At 41.8% G+C, this 18,331-nt stretch overlaps 1 protein-coding gene across 2 annotated transcripts in view; it reads right to left on the bottom strand.

The window, feature by feature from the left end:
- C3H1orf198 (chromosome 3 C1orf198 homolog) overlaps window positions 1-18,331 on the bottom strand; it is a 32,497-nt gene that overhangs the window by 4,572 nt on the left and 9,594 nt on the right. For both annotated transcript variants that reach the window (XM_005291240.5, XM_005291241.5), the window contains one exon: window positions 1,243-1,785. In XM_005291240.5, coding sequence (XP_005291297.2) covers window positions 1,243-1,785 — 543 coding nt within the window. The remainder of the gene's footprint in view (window positions 1-1,242; window positions 1,786-18,331) is intronic.

The following is an 18,331-nucleotide window of genomic DNA, read 5'->3' as shown; positions in this document are numbered from 1 at the left end:
AAAATTCAATTGTCTTCTGAAGAGTTATTGTGTCAAATTTAGAGTCTACATTCAATAATTACAAATGCAAAATTGGGCTTTTAATCCTGCTTTAAGTGCAAATCTCAATGCAACCTTAATTACTGAATTGTTACTAACATCTCCTTAATGTGGTTTTTAAAGAAAACTTTTCAGTGCCAAAATAATTTGTTACAGTATTTGTTGTATAAAATATGTAATAGTTATCTGAGGGCCGTCTGCCTTGAAGGATACAAATTTCATTACAATGGTGGTTGAAGTGATTCCTGTATAGTAGAACTTGTATATCTGTTTGTAAAGGAGCTAGCTCCAGGAGACATCACCACACAAGCAGGAAGAGGTAACAGTGAAAAAGGGGAGGCGTCTTTCCTAATATTTGGTTTTTAAACTTCATATTTCTTTCCTTCCTCTCCCCATTACTTAGGTTGGATGCTAACCAAAATCATATCCTATTGTGCCTTTCCTTTTCTCAGATGAGCAGCTGCTTTTCAAATAGTTCCTAACAGGCAGCTGAGTTGCTTTCAAGATGGTTTTTGAGTTGAAAAGGCTATCACGAACTTGCTCTATTCCTGCTTTAGCCTTTTCAATAGAACATATTTGAAAGCAGTTCCACTGGGGAAGTGATGGCTGGGCAGCACAGGGAGGGGGAAAGTTTTAAAAACAAATCTAGCTGCTTCCCAGCTGCTGCAACTCATCTCTCTATTATGCTGTCTTTAGTTTACAGAACCTCCCCTTTTTCACCCAAGTACCTCTAATTTCTAGTTTCACTTGGAAAAGCTTTAAACTACAGGAGTGTCAAATGAGTGTGAGACTTGCTATTCCAAGTGAAAAATAACCCTAAATGTTCCTTAGTTTCAACTGGGTATGGTATACTCTCATTTACTGTCTTAACTGTTGTGTGGTTTGTCTTTAATCAGCTGCTGTGTTCTATTCAGAAAGCATTGCCATTTCAGAGGTGAATTGGTTTTGAGTGTTTACTGGATAAGAGGCATTATGTAACTATACAATATTAGGTATTACTATATTAAAAATACCCATTACAGAAATAGACAAATTAGTGCATTGGTTGAATGGATTTCTTCAATCCGCAGCATAAAAAAAAGACAACAAGCTTAGCTAGGGTTTAGTGCTCCAAAAAATCCCTAATCTTCTTGAGTGACCTCATTGAACTTGTGTTGCATACTCTCAAAAATTAAAGATAATGGATTAAATAGTGGTCCTTACCTGTCCAAATGTCTGTGGGTCTGAAAGCATCGTGCCATCGGCATTTTCATTTTTTGACCCTGCAGATGCCAGTTGTTCCGGTTGCTCAGGAAGAAAGATGTCATCTGGAGTGCTAGTAGAGAGCTGACTGGGTCGAGGTTTCTCCCATTCTAGGGATGTGGCAGGAAGGCTTGGGGTAACAAAATTTTCTTGTTTAGCTATGCTGGACTTCTCAGCTTTAGCTGTCTCTTTTGGAGCAGACTCTTGCCTGTAATATGTTGGAAGGGACTTCTCTCCTTTCTCCATAGATTTGATCTGGCTGGGGGTCAAGGACTGGAACTCAGACTGTTTGCCTTCAACCTTTGAGCGCTCTGCATTTATCTTCCAGAAAGATGACTCTTCTTCCTTCCTGGCTGGTATTAGCCCATCGGAGCTAGGTGCCTTATTACCCTGAGAAGATTTGGGGGCCTGGACACCGGAAGCTGCTTTGACTAGCTGCCTCTGTTCATTTTGTGAACCTTGTTCTTGTATAGACAGAGATGCAACACTGAATTCCATTTGACTCTGTAGGGATTAAAGGAAAAAAACCAATGTATTTCAAATCTCTTTACAAAGGCAAAAATAATTACATTATGTTTGAGATCAGAGGCGTGTAATTGGCTATTTAAGTTACTACAAGGATGGTGCGTATATATATGTTAATATTTGCACCCGTGCCAAAGGGCTTTTAGAACAGGACCAACCAACAGAAAGGCAGTTTTCTTCCAAGCTTCTACCCCCCAAACTACTGGATGAAGAAACTGACAGAATTAAGTCTTAGAACCCCTTTGCAGACAACACACTAGAAGGGAGGTAATCGCACACATTTGAGCAATCTGATTCTGTCCAAGAATAGACAGTGGCATATGCAGACATTATAGTGCAATGAAAAAGTATTATAAATCCACATAGAACTATTTAAAGGATAATGGATATGTTTAGAAAGGCATAGAAAGTACCTTTAATAGGACCTCTAAGCTGAGAAATTTTATAATGTTGTGTATCAGGCAAACAAGTTTCCATTACCTTCATTGAAGGTCCAATAATGGGTTAGACATTACAACTTCATCTAATTCTGAAATAGTGGGACATATTTATTTAACTATACATGCTAATTAAATAGTAACAGGCATTTTATCAGTTAGTCTGTTTTTAAAATTAAGAGCAACAGCTTTATAAAAAGCAACAAATGTATACTTATTTCAGTTACAACATTTTGTAACGTGGTTATATTGTTTTGTACTACTACCCTCAGTGTAATTATCCATTGATAAAATGAGATCTCTTGGGAATTAAAGAAAACACAGCTATAGTTGGTGTGACAAATGATCTTTCAAAAATAGTGTAAAGATTGTCAGTAGCGATTTGACTTTGAAAAGCAACAATCGCATTAGTTACTTTACTTATGAGTAATTTATTACTGTAATATGTTGCTGGTACCCCGACAGTACTCCAGAGGGCACAAATAATTTGAGAGAGACAATTTAGATTTTGTAGAAGACTGGTTTTACAAAACTTACACATTAAAATGCTTTCATGTCATGTTTCAGAGAACATGTTTTTACTTAAATATTTCTTTGCAGTGCTATGATCCAGAACATAATAGTACTGTAATGAGTGCCAGAAAGGGAAACAAGTCTAGTTATATTGTCCAATGCAAACAGTAAACAAACAGCAAAAACGGTAAGTAAATTAGATTTATAAAATCATTACAAACCTAACACTACATGGTCTTAATGGGAAATGTAAGGAGTTTTGTAAAATGAGTTTTTAGAAGAGCATGGATGGTATCCCTCTTCCAACACGAACCTTCTGTGACAAATTTGCTAAGCATTAGACTAAAATTTCTACCAACCCCTGCCCCACTGCACATTTGCTGTCTTCTGGCCAGATAAGTAAAGAAAGCAGATTCAGAAACTCCACGAAAAGACCATGAACCAGAAAGTGACTGGACACTTTTGGGAAGCAGCAGCATCATGGTTATCCAGGAGCTGCAGGGAACGGACGTGCAGAGTGAAACACAGAGGGAGCTGAAGCCAGAGTAAGGCCTGGTCTACACAACAAAGATAGGTTGACATAGTTACTTGGCATTGACCTTGGCATGGGTCTGCATTCAAATTTGTCTCCTACCACTGTGAGAGCAGTTATGACAATGTAGTAACACCACCTCCCCGAACAATGTTGAGTCATGCTTGGCACAGTGCACTCATAGACCGTACGTGACCTGTATTGACCCTAACAGCCCTCCAGCAGCTATCCCACAATGCCCAACATTGACCACTCTGGTCACAACTGTGAACTCCACTGCCCAGGGAGTCACAGAGATGGGAAGGTCCCCTCCCCTGCTTTAAAAACCCTTTGAATTTTTGAAATGCCCTTCCCTGATTGCTGAGCTTGGTGAGCACACCTAGTAGCTCTTCATTGTTGCACGCAATTGCCCAACCTACGATGCTGCATACATGCTCTTGCTGGAGTAGAAAGGAGAGATATTGGATCTCTTGGGCCTGTGGGGGAGAGGAGGTTGTGCACCCACATTTCTACAGCTGCTCCATGACTGGGCATGTCTATGGGCAGATTGTGTCAGGAACGCAGGCAAAGGGGTATGAGAGGGACCAGCAGAAGTGCCAAGTGAAAGCAAAGGAACTGCAACAGGCGTACCAGAAGGCCAGGGAGGCCAACATTCAATCTGATGCCAAGTTGCAGACCTGAAGCTTCTACAATGAGCTGCATGCCATACTTGGCAGAGACCCCACCAGCACCTTACAGACCAATGGGGATACCTTGGTGGAGCTTGAAATACAAACCTCTGCCATGAATAGTGAGGCAGTGGTGGAGGAGGATGGGTGACATGTGACCGGGGGGAAAGAGGGGTCCAGCTATGCTGCGAGCCAGGATCTGTTCAAGACTCCACTGCAGTCCAGTCAGTCCCAGAAGCTGAGCATGGGAAGGAACTTCAGATAGTGTGTGAATGCATTTCCCATTACAATGTTTAGATGTACAGATGGTGCCAGACCCCAACACAGCAGGACACAGAAGCAACTTTTCATTAATTTACTTGTACTAGAAGAGGTAGCAGTACAACAAAGAGAGGTAGAGTTGGTATCTGCTTTTCATTCCCCTGTAGAGTTAGGGAGAGGGGCCGTGCAGAGTACTTTGTTTATATAAACAGGGATGTCCCTTGAATCCTCCTGAGAGATCTTGATGAAATTTTCATGGAGGCACTCTGCAATCATGGTTTCTAGGGGTGAAAGCCTTATTTTTTCCTCCATGGTAGGACACTTCCCCATGCCAGTCAGCGATAACTGCAATGGTGCCTGACTAAGCTAACGGACTAGCAGCATATGGGCCAGAGTGGCTTCAGGATGCCACAAGCAGCTGTGCTCTGTGTCTTTACCACCTCAAGATATCAGCTAAAATCAGCACTGCCTGTGGAAAACAGTGCCAGTATTCAGAGCCACTGCCCGGTACTTGTACCCATGGAAATAGGGAATGAAATTTGATTGTTTCATGCAGCTGAACAATTCCCTTCTCATCCCCCCCTTCCCACCCCCATATCTTCTGCTAAGCCATATTCACTATAGCTAGGACTGGAGAGCTGTACTGTGCACAGGTGCTCCAAAGCTGAAATGTCAGAAAGCATGTCTTGTTTTAAACCTCAGGGGAGCAAGGCAAGAGAGTTCTGAATCTTAACTTTTGCTTTCCGTTGTGACTATAAATACAATGATACCTCTATGTGTTTTATCTGTAGCTGCCACTGTTGTGGTCTTCAGGGCTTCCCCCTCCTCATCTGCAGAACACCTGAGCCAGATAAGGAGAAGGATGAGGACATGGAAGGATATGTTCAGTGAGCTCCTGCAAGCCAGTGCTGCATGGACAGTGAGCGGAGGGCCTGGAGGGTGAATGCTAAAGAGAGTGTAGAGAAGGAAAAAAAGGTGGAAAAGAGAAAGGCCAAGGAGGCCCTGCAGGAAAAGGAAAGGGAGATGTAAATGGGGTTTCTCCAACAGCACAGATGCTACAGAATCTTGCTGATCTATAGGTTTAATAACCACCGGCTCGCCTCCCTTTGCAGTCAACGGAAAACTCGATTTTCGCACTTCCCTATACACCCAACATACCATGTGGCATCACGGCAGCATCCCTACCCCTACCACTCCACGTTCAGGACAGTAAGGACAACCACATCTTCACTTACGCTGACCTATGAAAGCCACACTTGCTGTATGTGCAGCCAAAATGAACAGAAATGGACATAAATGTTCTTTCCCCTTAAGTGCTGTTTATTAATTTATTTCAGAGTTTTTATTGCACTGGTTTTAGTACACGATAAAAATCTATTATTCTGTAAATAATTCATCTTTATTACTTCAAAACATATGTGCAGAATGCCTAGCTCTACTGAAAGTGTCACTGATCCTATGAGTTCTGTGGGCAAACAGTGTAATAATCATAGATGTACAGCAAGCACTGAAAAATTAATAGGTGCATCGGCAGTGTTATATTCATAGATGTGTACCAAGCACCACACAATTCCTAACAGCCCCCAAAACTTTTGGGCAGGTAGCGCACAGTCCATCACACCACATCACTGTTTCTGACTGATAAAGTTCTCTTTTAAGGCTTTCCTCAGCCACATAGCTCCATGTTGAGCTCTTCTAATCGCCCTTGTGTCTGGCTGTTTGAACTCATCAGACAGCCACTTGACCTCTGTCTTCCACTCCGGCAGCAGCTTTTCCTCCTTTGCCTCACAGATATGATGCAGGACACAGCAGGCAGCTATGACCATTGGGGTATTTTTCTCACCGAGATCCAATCTTGTAAGTAAACAACACCAGCTTCCCTTCAATCTAATCTACCAAAAATGTATTCAACTGTTATTCTGCAGCTGCTGAGCTGGTAGTTGAATCTTGCCTTGGTGCTGTTGAAGTGGCTGGCATATGGTTTCATGACACAGGAGAGCAAGGAGTAGGCTGGGTCCCCCAGTTTCACTATTAGCATTTCAACATCACCAATGGTAATCCAATGGTCAGGAAAGAAAGTCCCTGCTTGCAGCTTTCTAAACAGTCCTGTGTTCTTAAAGATGTGAGCATCATGCACCTTCCCTGACGAGCCAGCACTGATGCTGGTGAAGTGTCCACAGTGAGCCATACTTGCATAACCATAGAAAAGTAGCCCTTTCTGTTGATGTACTATGGCAAGGTGGGCTGGTGTAAAAATAGGAATATTTGTGGCTGTGATGGGTTCGGTCACAGAGATCCCCTTGGGACTGTCACCTGACATGCTGAAATTACCCCTGAGCCTGTTTTCCCTGCCAGCTTGGGACTTCCAGAACCCTGCCTTGTTGAGCCAGACACACTAGCCTGCTGCAACACAGATCCAGGGTCTGGGCCACGCCCCCAAAGCTGCAGGCTTTAAGTGAAAACAGCTCTGCAAGTTACCTGACTCCAGCATCCAGACACCCAGCTCCCAATGGGATCCAAACCCCAAATAAATCTGGTTTTATTCTGTATAAAGCTTATACAGGGTAAACTCATAAATTATCCGCCCTCTATAACACTGACAGAGAGAGATGCACAGCTATTTGCTCCCCCAGGTATTAATCACTTACTCTGGGTTCATTAATAAACAAAAGTGATTTTATTAAGTATAAAAAGTAGGATTCAAGTGGTTTCAAGTAATAAGGCATCTATTACTCCATTGCAGTTGCTGCAAATCCATCCATCGTGCCCTCCGCGTTGCTGAGAGTCACAGTCCTACATAGAAGGAGACAATTAAGGCTCTGCACACTTGCATGACAATGGACTACACAATGGATTTTCCAACTCCAAAATGATTTCCCACTGACAGGTAGCAATCCAACACCGCAAGTTCCCACAGAGTAATCGCCCCTCACTTTTCAACCATCAGTGCAGCTCTCATTCTTGTGTCCCTGCCCTGGACGGCTGGGGTGAGCTAAGTACACAGATCCAGGAACGTAGCCTTGTGCATCCAAAAGTTCTACAGCTGCTGCTCTTCATCTCAACCCTGCATTACAATGCGATCCCACCATCAATGCTTATTTCTTGGGCCCAGAAGTGGTGCTCCATCACCTGCAGCTGCTCCGTGAACACTACAACCACCTTGAACTGGTTCTTACTATGTTCCACAGCAGTCTGTCCTCCACAAAGTCATCCTGTGGCTCTTTCTACTGCTTTGCAAATACTGGAGGATCACATGTCCTGTGTTTGCAACACTCATGACAATAGTGCAGAGCTGTGGGGGCTCAATGCTTCTGTCAGAGATGGCAGACAGCAAACAGTGCCATGCAGGTTTGTGAGATTTAAAAAAAAAAAGACACAAAAATTATGGGGTGGAGACTGTTACATGCTGGGAAGTTGACACCTTGCTCCCAGTCATACCTGCATGACTCGTTTCTACCCCACCACATATTGCCAAAATTTCCCAAAATACAGTGCACTTGATGGCGATTTGCACACTGATGGTACATCACACTGTGCATCGACACAAGCACTCCTGGTGAATATGCACAGCACCAGCGCAACGTGCCAAGAATGCACATGCATGAGCGATATATTAACTGCAGTGGCTTTATGCCAACATAACTTGCGTTGACCAAAGTCTGTAGTGTAGATATGCCTAGGCTGCATCAGAAGCCAGGGAACTGCTGTGAAGCAGGATGTTGAAAATGCAGCCAGGACCATGTCTGTGTGGGATATATGGGCAAGAGCAGAGGCTGGGCAAGGAGCTGGTACAGAGATCTCCCAATGAGGATACACAAACAACTGATCCTGGCCTGGAAATGTGCAAACTCCTATTTGCTCTGAATAGAGACTGGACTGGAGAGGGCACCCCAGGCACTAGCCCTGAAGAGCGCTAACCCTCGACTGGACTGCCCCAGAGTCCAAAACAAGAACTGCTATTACTTACTGTGACCCATCAGGGCTAGTGCCTACAAGGTCTAGCAGCTGAAGTGCCTTCAGCCCTTTACACCTGGCACACTACTGATAACCTAAAGCAGAGGTGGGCAAACTATGCCCCACGGGCCATATCCAGCCCGCGGAACCGTCCTGCCCAGCCCCTGAGCTCCTGGCCAGGGAGGCTAGCCCCGGCCTCTCCCCTGCTGTCCCTCCTCCCCCGCAGCCTCAGCTTGCTGTGCCACCAGCGCTCTGGGCAGCTGGGCTGCATGCTCCTGCCAGGGAGCGCAGCTGCGAGAGCTGCCAGCCTGCCCAGGTGCTCTAGACTGTGCGGAGGCATGTCTGGCTCCGGCCGGGTGGTGCGGCTGCCAGTTCTGGTGCTCTGAGCAGTATGGTAAAGGGGTGGGGTGGGACTGGGGATGGATAAGGGGCAGGGAGTCCCAGGGGGCAGTCAGGGGACAGGGAGCAGGGGGCGGCTGGATAGGCGTGGGAGTGTGGATAGGGATCAGGGCAGTCAGAGCACAGCAAGCAGGGGGGTTTGGATGAGGATGGAGTCCCGGGGGAGCGATTAGGGGATGGGAAGTGGGAGGATTTGGATAGGGGGCAGGGGCCAGGCTGTTTGGGGAGGCACAGCCTTCCCTACCCAGCCCTCCATACAGTTTCAGAACCCGATGTGGACCTCAGGCCAAAAAGTTTGCCAACCCCTGACCTAAAGGTTTGGTGTACCACTGCACTGATCAGCTATTCCAATTACATTTAACTAAAAATAGTTAAGTCTTACTTTTGAGGCTCACTAAAGATTATATGCATTAACATTATTCCCATTGCACATCACGTGTCAGTCTATCTTTTTAAATACATGAGATGGTAACCTCAGGCATAAATATAATCCCATAAGATCTCATTTTCACTGGGAATGTGTTGGGGCCCAATTCTGCACTCCTTGTACACATGAAACTTCCCTGGAGTTCAAAGGGAGAGTGTGTTGATCTTGCATTTCTTGCACAAAACCAACTCCTATTTTTCAGAGATCTGTAAAAATTAAAAGTGTGAATCTTAACTTGGGAGCTAATTGTCATAGTGCACATTTTGCTTTGCACTGGTCAGCAGTCTGCTACACAGAACTGATTCATGGATTAGCATCTGAATTCTCCAGAGAACTGGATCAATGTAGTGGCTTTACACATCCTACACAATTTACATGCAGGAGAGCAACACTTAACTGATAACCTCAGTCTTGTAGTTCCACGATTAATTCATGGAGTGCTCTGTCTTATCAAACGATGCAGAACACAATCATCATGGGATTAATTATAAAACAGTCACCATGGGTGAGAGTGAAAGGCCATAAACTGCTCTGATCATGCCAAGCAGATTGTTACTGCCATAGCACTGAGGATATTCACCTTGTGTGCCACTACAAAGTCACTTAGGAATACTACCCTGGAGAGATTCTACAATCCTGAATCCCAGGTTCATGTTTTATGATTTTGTTTTGTATAGTAATCATTTGTTTCCACCACATATTCTTGTTTCTAAGTTAAATCTCCATTCTTTCTTAACTAAACCTACTTTTGTTTTACCATAAGTACTCACAAGTGCTGTGAGACTTTACAGGAGTGGTGATTTAAGGTAAAACTAGTAAACTGAAGTACACTACACTGAGGGTAGAGGATCTGCAATTTCAGTGAGTAACCCGTGTCAGGAGCTGGATACCACATGGGAACGATTCAATGAGACTCAGGGACCAGGTTGCACCTATTGTTAAGCTGGGCATAGCCCAGAGGAGGGTGCTTGAGTGGCTAAAAGGATGGTGGTGTTTGGAAGCTGATGCACAGGCAAGACTCCCTCATGCTGGAAGCAGGAGGTAACAACATGACACACAGTCCTGCCTACCCCAAGAACTGTCACACTCCTCCTGAAACTTGAAAGAAGAGATCAGGTTTCTGGTTCAAAACCCAACACTTTGAAAACCAGAACAAAGGTTATAGAAGGATAAAAAAAGACTATTTTCCAGCTATGCATTTCATTTTCAAATCTTTTGCCATTTAGCCCTGCCAATCCTGTAATGCAAACATCATGACTAGGGCCCTACCAAATTCACGGTCCATTTTGGACCATTTCATGGTCATAGGATTTTAAAAATAATAAATTTCAGATATTTAAATCTGAAATTCCATGGTATTGTAACCATGGGGGTCCTGACCCAAAATGGGGTTAGGGGGTCGCGAGGCTATTGTAGGGGGGCTGTGATACTGCCACCCTTAATTCTGTGCTGCTGCTGGCGGCAGCACTGCCTTCAGACCTGGACTCCCAGCCAGCAATCGAGGGAGGTTCCCAGAAACGGGTCTGATCCAGCCTCGGGAGCAACCTGTGGTCCTGTCCCTCCCCAGTCCATCTGGGACTAGCAGCTGGAGCCTGGCACACAGTAGGAGCCCCCAGCTGGGGCACCCTCAGCCCTGCCCCTCCTCAGCTCCAGACGCAGCACTTGGTAATTAAAGGGGCCTTGGGCTGGTTGTGTGTGTGGGGGAGATTGACCATAGCATCACCCTGACCATGGGGCACTGGCGGTTGCCCTCTTGCCCACATGTAAGGCCATACTCCCCCCCCTCCAATGCCACCTTTACTTCTGTGCTGCTGCTGGCGGCGAATCTGCCTTCAGAGCTGGGCTTCCCACCAGCAGCCACTGCTCTCTGGCTGCCCAACTCCATAAAATCTGGTCTCGGGGTAGATCAGATTTCACGGTCCATGATGCATTCTTCACAGCTGTGAATTTGGTAGGCCCTAATCATGACTAAGGCTAAGATTTAGTCATTGGTATTTTTGGTAAAAGCCATGGACAGGTCACAGGCAATAAATAAAAATTCACGGCCCATGACTTTTACCAAAAACACCAGTGACTAAAACTCTACTTCTGGGGTCCTGCTGCTCGGGGGACCCCATTGGGGTGGGGCTCTACTCCAGTGCTGGGGGTTGACTGTCCCCTGGCCGCTGCTCCCAGGGACCACTCTCAAACAGCCTCTGGGTGGTCCCTGGAGCTGGGCACCCTGCTCAGACACTCCTTAGGGCCGCTCCCACGACCACTGCTTGGGTGGTCCACGGGACCAGCTGCACTGGCCTCTGCTAGGGCGGTCCCCAGAGCCAGCTGCCTATGGCCTCCTGAGCAGTGGCTGGCCCCGGGTGGCTCCAGCAGCAGCCGGTGCAGCTGGCCGTGGGGTGCCCGAGCAGCTGGCCCTGGGGCCAGCTGATCTGGGGGCCCTGAAGTCAGCCACACCAGCTGCTGCGGAAGTCACGGAGGTTGTGGAACTCATGGAATCTGTGACTTCAGCAACCTTCATGAAAGAATCGCAGCCTTAATGACATGACAGGTGGCTCTTAACTACATTCAATCAAGTTTCCTGTAGTAGATAATCTGTAAAAGAGGACACTCTATGTTTGCCTTTCTTAGTTTTGCAAGATAGACCTACTGTGCATTTAGGTTTGTGTTAAACACTTTGGAGGCCAAGCTATTCTCAACAAGATGCTTTTACAATGAAGGACTGGCACATGTAAAGTCATTATGCTAATGGCCATCTTTCTTTCTTCTAGTAAACAACGCAGGATGTTAGGAGAACTGGCTTCAGAGAAGAAAGTTTTATGCTTAAGGCACAGGACTAGTCAGGAAGCCTGGATTCATTCCCCAGCTCTGCCACAGATTCTGTGTGACCTTGAGCAAGTCAATCTCTGCGCCTCAGTTCCTCATCAGTAAAATGGAAAAAATCCTTTCTTTCTCCCATCCTTTGTCGGTTTTGTTTATTTTTGTAACCTCTTCTGCCTGGGGACTGTCTCTTGTTACATGTTTGTACAATGCCTAACACGATGGCATCCCAATCTCAAATTGGGGACTCTGGATGCTATCATTCAAATAATAATAAGAAATAATCTTATGCATGCACAGATGTGACAATGGAAAGCTTAATGTCAACAAGTGTAAGAACAAAAGCTAAAGGACTGAAGCAAAGATTTTACAATTAATTCATATTAAAAGGAAAGTATAAAATATGGCCACATATGGAAAGAAGTAGCTTTCCAGCAGCGAAAGCAGGAGACTGGAAGTCAAGATTCCTTCACTTTATTCCTATTTCCACCGCCAAATCATTATGTGATTTTATACCAGTCAACCTATCCAGGCCTCATTTTCTCGGTATAACTGAATACCACCTTTTATTTCCCAAGAGTTTGGCAAAGATTAATACTTGTAAAACATTTTTTAATCCTTGCATGAATGGCAATAAAAGTGCTCAGTATTAGTACAAAATGCCTGGATTTTAAGTTAGAGTTTTCCAAAAAAGTTGAAAGTGAAATTAAAGTTCCCCAGAATTTTAAAGAAAGAAAGAAAGAAGCAAACAGACCTTAAAAGGGAGGTGAGAATCCACATAAGCACAATGCAGCCATAAGCACAAGGTGATAAACACCAATTTTGGTGGTGAGATCATCAGGCACATAGTGTGCATGTTAAGAGTGCACCATACCCTTATACAGCCTGAGATAATCTTACTGTATAAAACTAGGTCTTGGTTCATAAAGTCTATACTAAAAATGGAAAGACTAAAAGACACCTAAGAGCTATTTTTACATCTTATTCACTTACCAGAAACGAGTAGGATTTTACTAAACAGATGAGCACACTGCCAAAATAAACAGTTTGGCGTGGCAGTCTCAAGATATCTAAGTTGTTGAGACAAAGGCTTCAGAAACACTGTTAAAGAAAGCTCATTTTAAGCAGTGCCTAGTATACTAAGAAGCAAAATAATAAAGCCCAGTTTACTCAAAAGACAAAAATAATTAAATTAATTAAAATAAGGACCTCAACTTGCTGAACAAAGAAACAGAAAAGCATGGAACCAAAATAGCACAGTCGTGCATAACAGCAATGATATAACAAGGATAAGGATTAAAACCTCTAAGCCAACAAAGAACCATAACTAGGTTTTAAAAAAAACTCCACAGGAAAAAAAAACACCAACCAACCAGTTATTCAAGACTGAAAATACTTTGAGTCCATGTATTTTATATTGGACATGAGATACATATTACATAACTTCAGAGATAGTTGATATTGCAAAATATGAAACAGCAAAGTCACCGGCACAAATGTGACTTTGACTTACTGTCAATTACAAGTATGGCCTAAATCCAAATATGTCTTATGTCCATATTGTTAGTATCTAGTAAAAACACAGTCCTAGCAATAAAGAATATCTGGCCAACATCTAACTTGGACAATTATATTCTGCCTATCAAAGGATCTAACTACATTGAGACTAAAATTGCTATTTACAATCAATGTCTGAATACAGCTATCACTACCAAGGTACTGAAAATGAATTCTATTACCAGTGCAGACAGGAATTTTTTGGCCCAAGAACTCTAACTCTATAGCATGATTTTATAGCACTGTTCTAAGTAGTCTATGGTAAGGTTTTATAGGAACAAAGTTGCTACGCACATTGATCATGGAAACAGTGCTATTCACGCCAACTTACTAGCAACAACAACAATATTTAAAACATTGTTTGTAGCTGGCATTGTTCTAATACCAGCATGAAAAAGGATCAAACCCAGCCCCGACCACTACCAAAAATACCATCTTAGTAATTTATTTTTTTTAAAAATTACTTCAGCCAGTCTGGTTTTAGCTCCATTGTACAAAAGTACAGTTTGTGGACAAATGCATAATAATAATTTGGTTAAAACTGTTTTTAGGATTACATCATTGCCTACTTGTGCATTAACATACTTTGAGATCCTTATAATAATAACGTAATAAATAATTAACTTTCTTCTATAGTGCTTCTCATCAGCAGATCTCAAAGTGCTTCACAATGTATTTAATGTATGTTTCTCCTATTTTACAGATGGGGAACGGAGGCACAGAGAAACTAAGTGACTTGCCCAAGGTCACATAGGAAGTCTGTGGCAGAGTATGGAATGGAACTTGGATTTCCCATTTCCTAGGTCAGTGCTCTAGACACTGATCCACACTGCCTCCAGAGGAGGAAAAGTGGTATGTATCCTACTGAAATTGCTAGTATTACTACTATACACCTAGAACAGTTTATTTTTAAATAAAGAAGAGGTCTGGAATGTGCATGTAGAGGAATAGGGGAATGACAGAGGAAAGAAAGACTCAAATCTGGGTACAAAAAAGTGACAATATCCTTCCATTTATTATCGATCATTGGTGTCCTTTCGACATGCAACACTTTCAAATTTGCACTTCCTATCACCAACAGCAACGATTCTGGAAATGGACTAACTTGTTTTTTAGCTGACAATGCAGATGGCAAATACATTCCACCTTGCTCTTTCCACCCCAATATATTAAGTCAACATGGCAGACAGAAGTAAAAAATGTTTTTTGACAGTAAGCTAATCAAGTAGGACTCAAAACACACAATTAAGGTAAGACGTTACGAAGTTGGCACTTTTCTACCCACAACTACATTGTTAAATCAGGAGGCCTTTGGGCTCAGAAACAATACAATACACAGTGTCACTTTACAGAGGCTCACATGAACTTGTTCTATTTACATTCTCATGAGTTTATGCTCCCTGAATTTTACTATGAATTTTAAATTCAGACAAAGCAAAAAACTCAAAGCCAAACTCAGTCAAAACTTCACATTTTTGTCTGGATTCCTCTTGAAACATAACTGATTCAAATTCACAAACTTGACCTGAGTTTCAGTTTTGTAACAAAACCAATATTTCAAGTTGCATATTGAAGTTCACACAGCCCCACCCATGGGCCATGACTCAATTCACCCGACATAAAGCAGGCAATTTTCACCTGTAAGCGTCACTACATAGTTTGTAATGATACAGCAGGTAAACTATATAGGAGCACAAGTTTCTTCTTTAGCAGTGTTATAGTTCTCTACTAAGAGGATTATTATATTAAAACCTTCCAAGTGTTGCTATGATCAACCTTCTTTACTATGTACATTGCAGTTTCGCTTTGGTAACCCAATAGAAGTTTTAAAAGACAAGGCAAGAACTTAACTAGTTTTTGAGTAAACACACATCAAAAACATAGCTAAAAATGGCTCAGGCATTTTCAACGAACTTCAACAACTTCTGAAGCTGTTTAATACTTAACATTCATTTGCCTTGACAAGAAAAAAGTTGTTTTAAACACACACACTCCCACACCAATTTACTTTTGAAAACAGGTAGATCTATCAAGTCTTTCACAAAACTCTCTCTGAAATGAAAGCAAAGAGTATATCATTTCATAAACACTAGGGTGACCAGACAGCAAATGTGAAAAATCAGGACAGGGGGTGGAGGATAATAGGCACCTATTTAAGAAAAAGACCCCAAAATCGGGACTGTCCCTATAAAATCGGGACATCTGGTCACCCTAATAAATGCTGTTGTGGTTGAATTTAGTACTGATGGAATTATAGCATTAATAGTTATGCTATTATGAGGTGTAACACTGACAAGTGCTGTACAAGTCTCCCTTATTCAGCTCTTACAACTTGCCTTGCTCCCAATATGCAATGATCCTCCTTTTCCAGCCCGAGATCTCAGGAGAGAGAACTATTCAAACAGTGTATCATACAAATACAGGCTGACATGCTGAGAACTTTTAATCCATTTTGGTACCCTCTACTGAAGTTTTGAAAGACAATTTTATAAAACCAGAAAAATCATGTAAAGGCAAAATATAAGTGACAGGAAAGGATGATTATATGATTAAAAACTTCCTCACCATTTCCAATGTCTTGATAATAATCATCATGATCTAAGAAGGGTTTGTTTATTTTCAAATTGCTTTACAAACATTAGTCAATTCTCACAAAAACCTTTGAGAAACAGAAGGACAAGATTTTCAAACGTTGATTCCTAAAGACAGGCACCTAACTCCATATTTGGGCACTTCAACTGACTGTGCCATACGCCTGTGGAAAAAAAAAATCAAGCTACATATTTAAGTGCCTAAATATGGATTCAGATACCCGTTTTAGCACCCATGTTTGAAAATACTGACTTACGGACTTTCCCAAAACCACAAAAGGAAGCCAAAGTCAGAGCCTGGATTTAATCCAATGAATTTCTACTTCTCAAGCCTGTATTCAGACCACACAACTGACAGAAAAAAAGCTTTCTGTTCTCACAAACAAGAGTGTAGCTAGCAATGAAATTTGCATGGATACTGGCTAAACTTTTGTTCCACCATACCACTACCTACAGCATCCTCAGAGCCTCCTGGGCTAAGCCTATAAAATGATTGCTAAATTACTAGGTGCAGTTAGATAGAGAGATCTAGAAATAGAAAGGGTCTTAAAAAGTTTCCAAATCATTATATACAATGGCCTCAAAGTTAAATGATATATTATGGTATTTACTTGCCTACAACCATGTTTCACAACTGGAAACATCATACTGTAACCTAAGGCCTGAGGGAAATCACCGTTTATTCCAATTCCCGGTGAGATAAAGCAATTCTTTCCAACTTCCTCCCTACTCTCTTAGTATCTTTCATAATAAACAGGCTTGGAAAAAATAATTTTTAAAATATTATTTCAATTGATAATATTTATTTTTATTTTTTTTATTGTTATGGATTTAATTTTTACTGTTGCAGGAAATTGAGGGTCAGTTAATTATTTAATGACAGGAGATGTTGAGATTCAAAGAGTTAAAGCTTTATAACTGTTACAAATTGTCTACATCACATATCAAAATATATAAAATAAATATCCTTAACTGTAATAAATTCTCAAGCAGCATTTTTCTTACTTTACCAATTCTATTATCATTGATGGAAGAACTTTTTCCATTGGTTTATGCGTGTACAAACTCGACATTTATTAACATTTACCGATAAAAATCTAATCCTTCCAAGTTTATTAATAAAGGTTATGATGACTGTTGACAAGGCTACTTTATAATTTCTCTCACAGTTTGTATGATTTTTATAGTATATGCTTAAAAGAAAAATCAGTACTTTCCCCCCTTAAACTTAAACATCAAACTAAATTTATCACATTATTCTCCTTACGTAAACCAAGGCCCACTCACATCAAGCAAAAAAGATTTAAGAATACCATTCACCACAAAGCTATAAAAATAACTGCTACAGGAATGAGCAGGCAGGGGGACGACTAAATAGAAATGAGGAATGCAGGATGAAATATGGAATTTATTTTTTTTTTTAAAACACAAGCAACTCAGAATGAGACAGAACTAATCACATAAATAAGTCACAGTTTAAACTGTTACTCTGCTCTCCAGGTATAAACCTTCCATTATTGCACAGATAAGTAACACACTTACAGTCTCTTCAGTTACATTGTTACCCAAGTAGTAAAATGGAGATTGCATCTCATTGCATCTAACTTATGAAGGGATTGGTTAGAGAGGCAATAAAATGATTCCGTACAATCAAAACTCTAGGGAGCGGGGGGAGAATTTAATGTGTATGTCTAGGATTTGGGAATAATGGAGAATTTCACCCATTACACATGGTAGGAGTGCTGGTTCCTCAACATGCCTCCTAAAATTCAGAGGCAAGGAACTATGCATCTTTCATATTGTATTACAGGCTAAGAAAGAGCCAGACAGTATTGTGTGGATTTTAATTTGATTTTCCTGCATATATTACTCATAGTGGAACAAGAATACTGTATTCATATAGTGTCTGATTCTAGATGTACATCGGAATATCGCTGTATCCCTATGTCCTCATTTAATTTTACATGTAAATCCTTCTGACAGAGTTAAAAATACCCTTTTATGTCTGTTTTTAAATATAAACTATTTGCAGATGAAAGACTGAACACTAAATAAACAGAATGGCCCAAACTCAAAAAAGTCTAATGAGTCAGCTGAAGGACGGAACCTGACAAAATGCAAGGTGTGGGGGAAATGCCACATAAGAGGGGAAAACAAAAAATCCCAGAGTTGGAAGAAAGGGACTCTGATCTGATGCTTCACTCAACTTTTCCACTTAGGAGCAATCTGCTCTCTCTCAGTAACTAATAAATAAATTTAGTATTTGATAAGATAGTGGATAAAAGGTTTTTTTTAAAAGTGGGCTGAATTGTGGAAATTTTTGTGTAAAATTCATCCTTTTTTGATCAGCTATAGAGCAGGTAGAAAAATCTTGA

The sequence above is a fragment of the Chrysemys picta genome, chromosome 3 (assembly GCF_011386835.1).
Source record: "Chrysemys picta bellii isolate R12L10 chromosome 3, ASM1138683v2, whole genome shotgun sequence".
In the NCBI taxonomy this organism is placed as follows: domain Eukaryota; kingdom Metazoa; phylum Chordata; order Testudines; family Emydidae; genus Chrysemys; species Chrysemys picta.
This window is presented reverse-complemented; position numbering and strand designations above follow the sequence as displayed.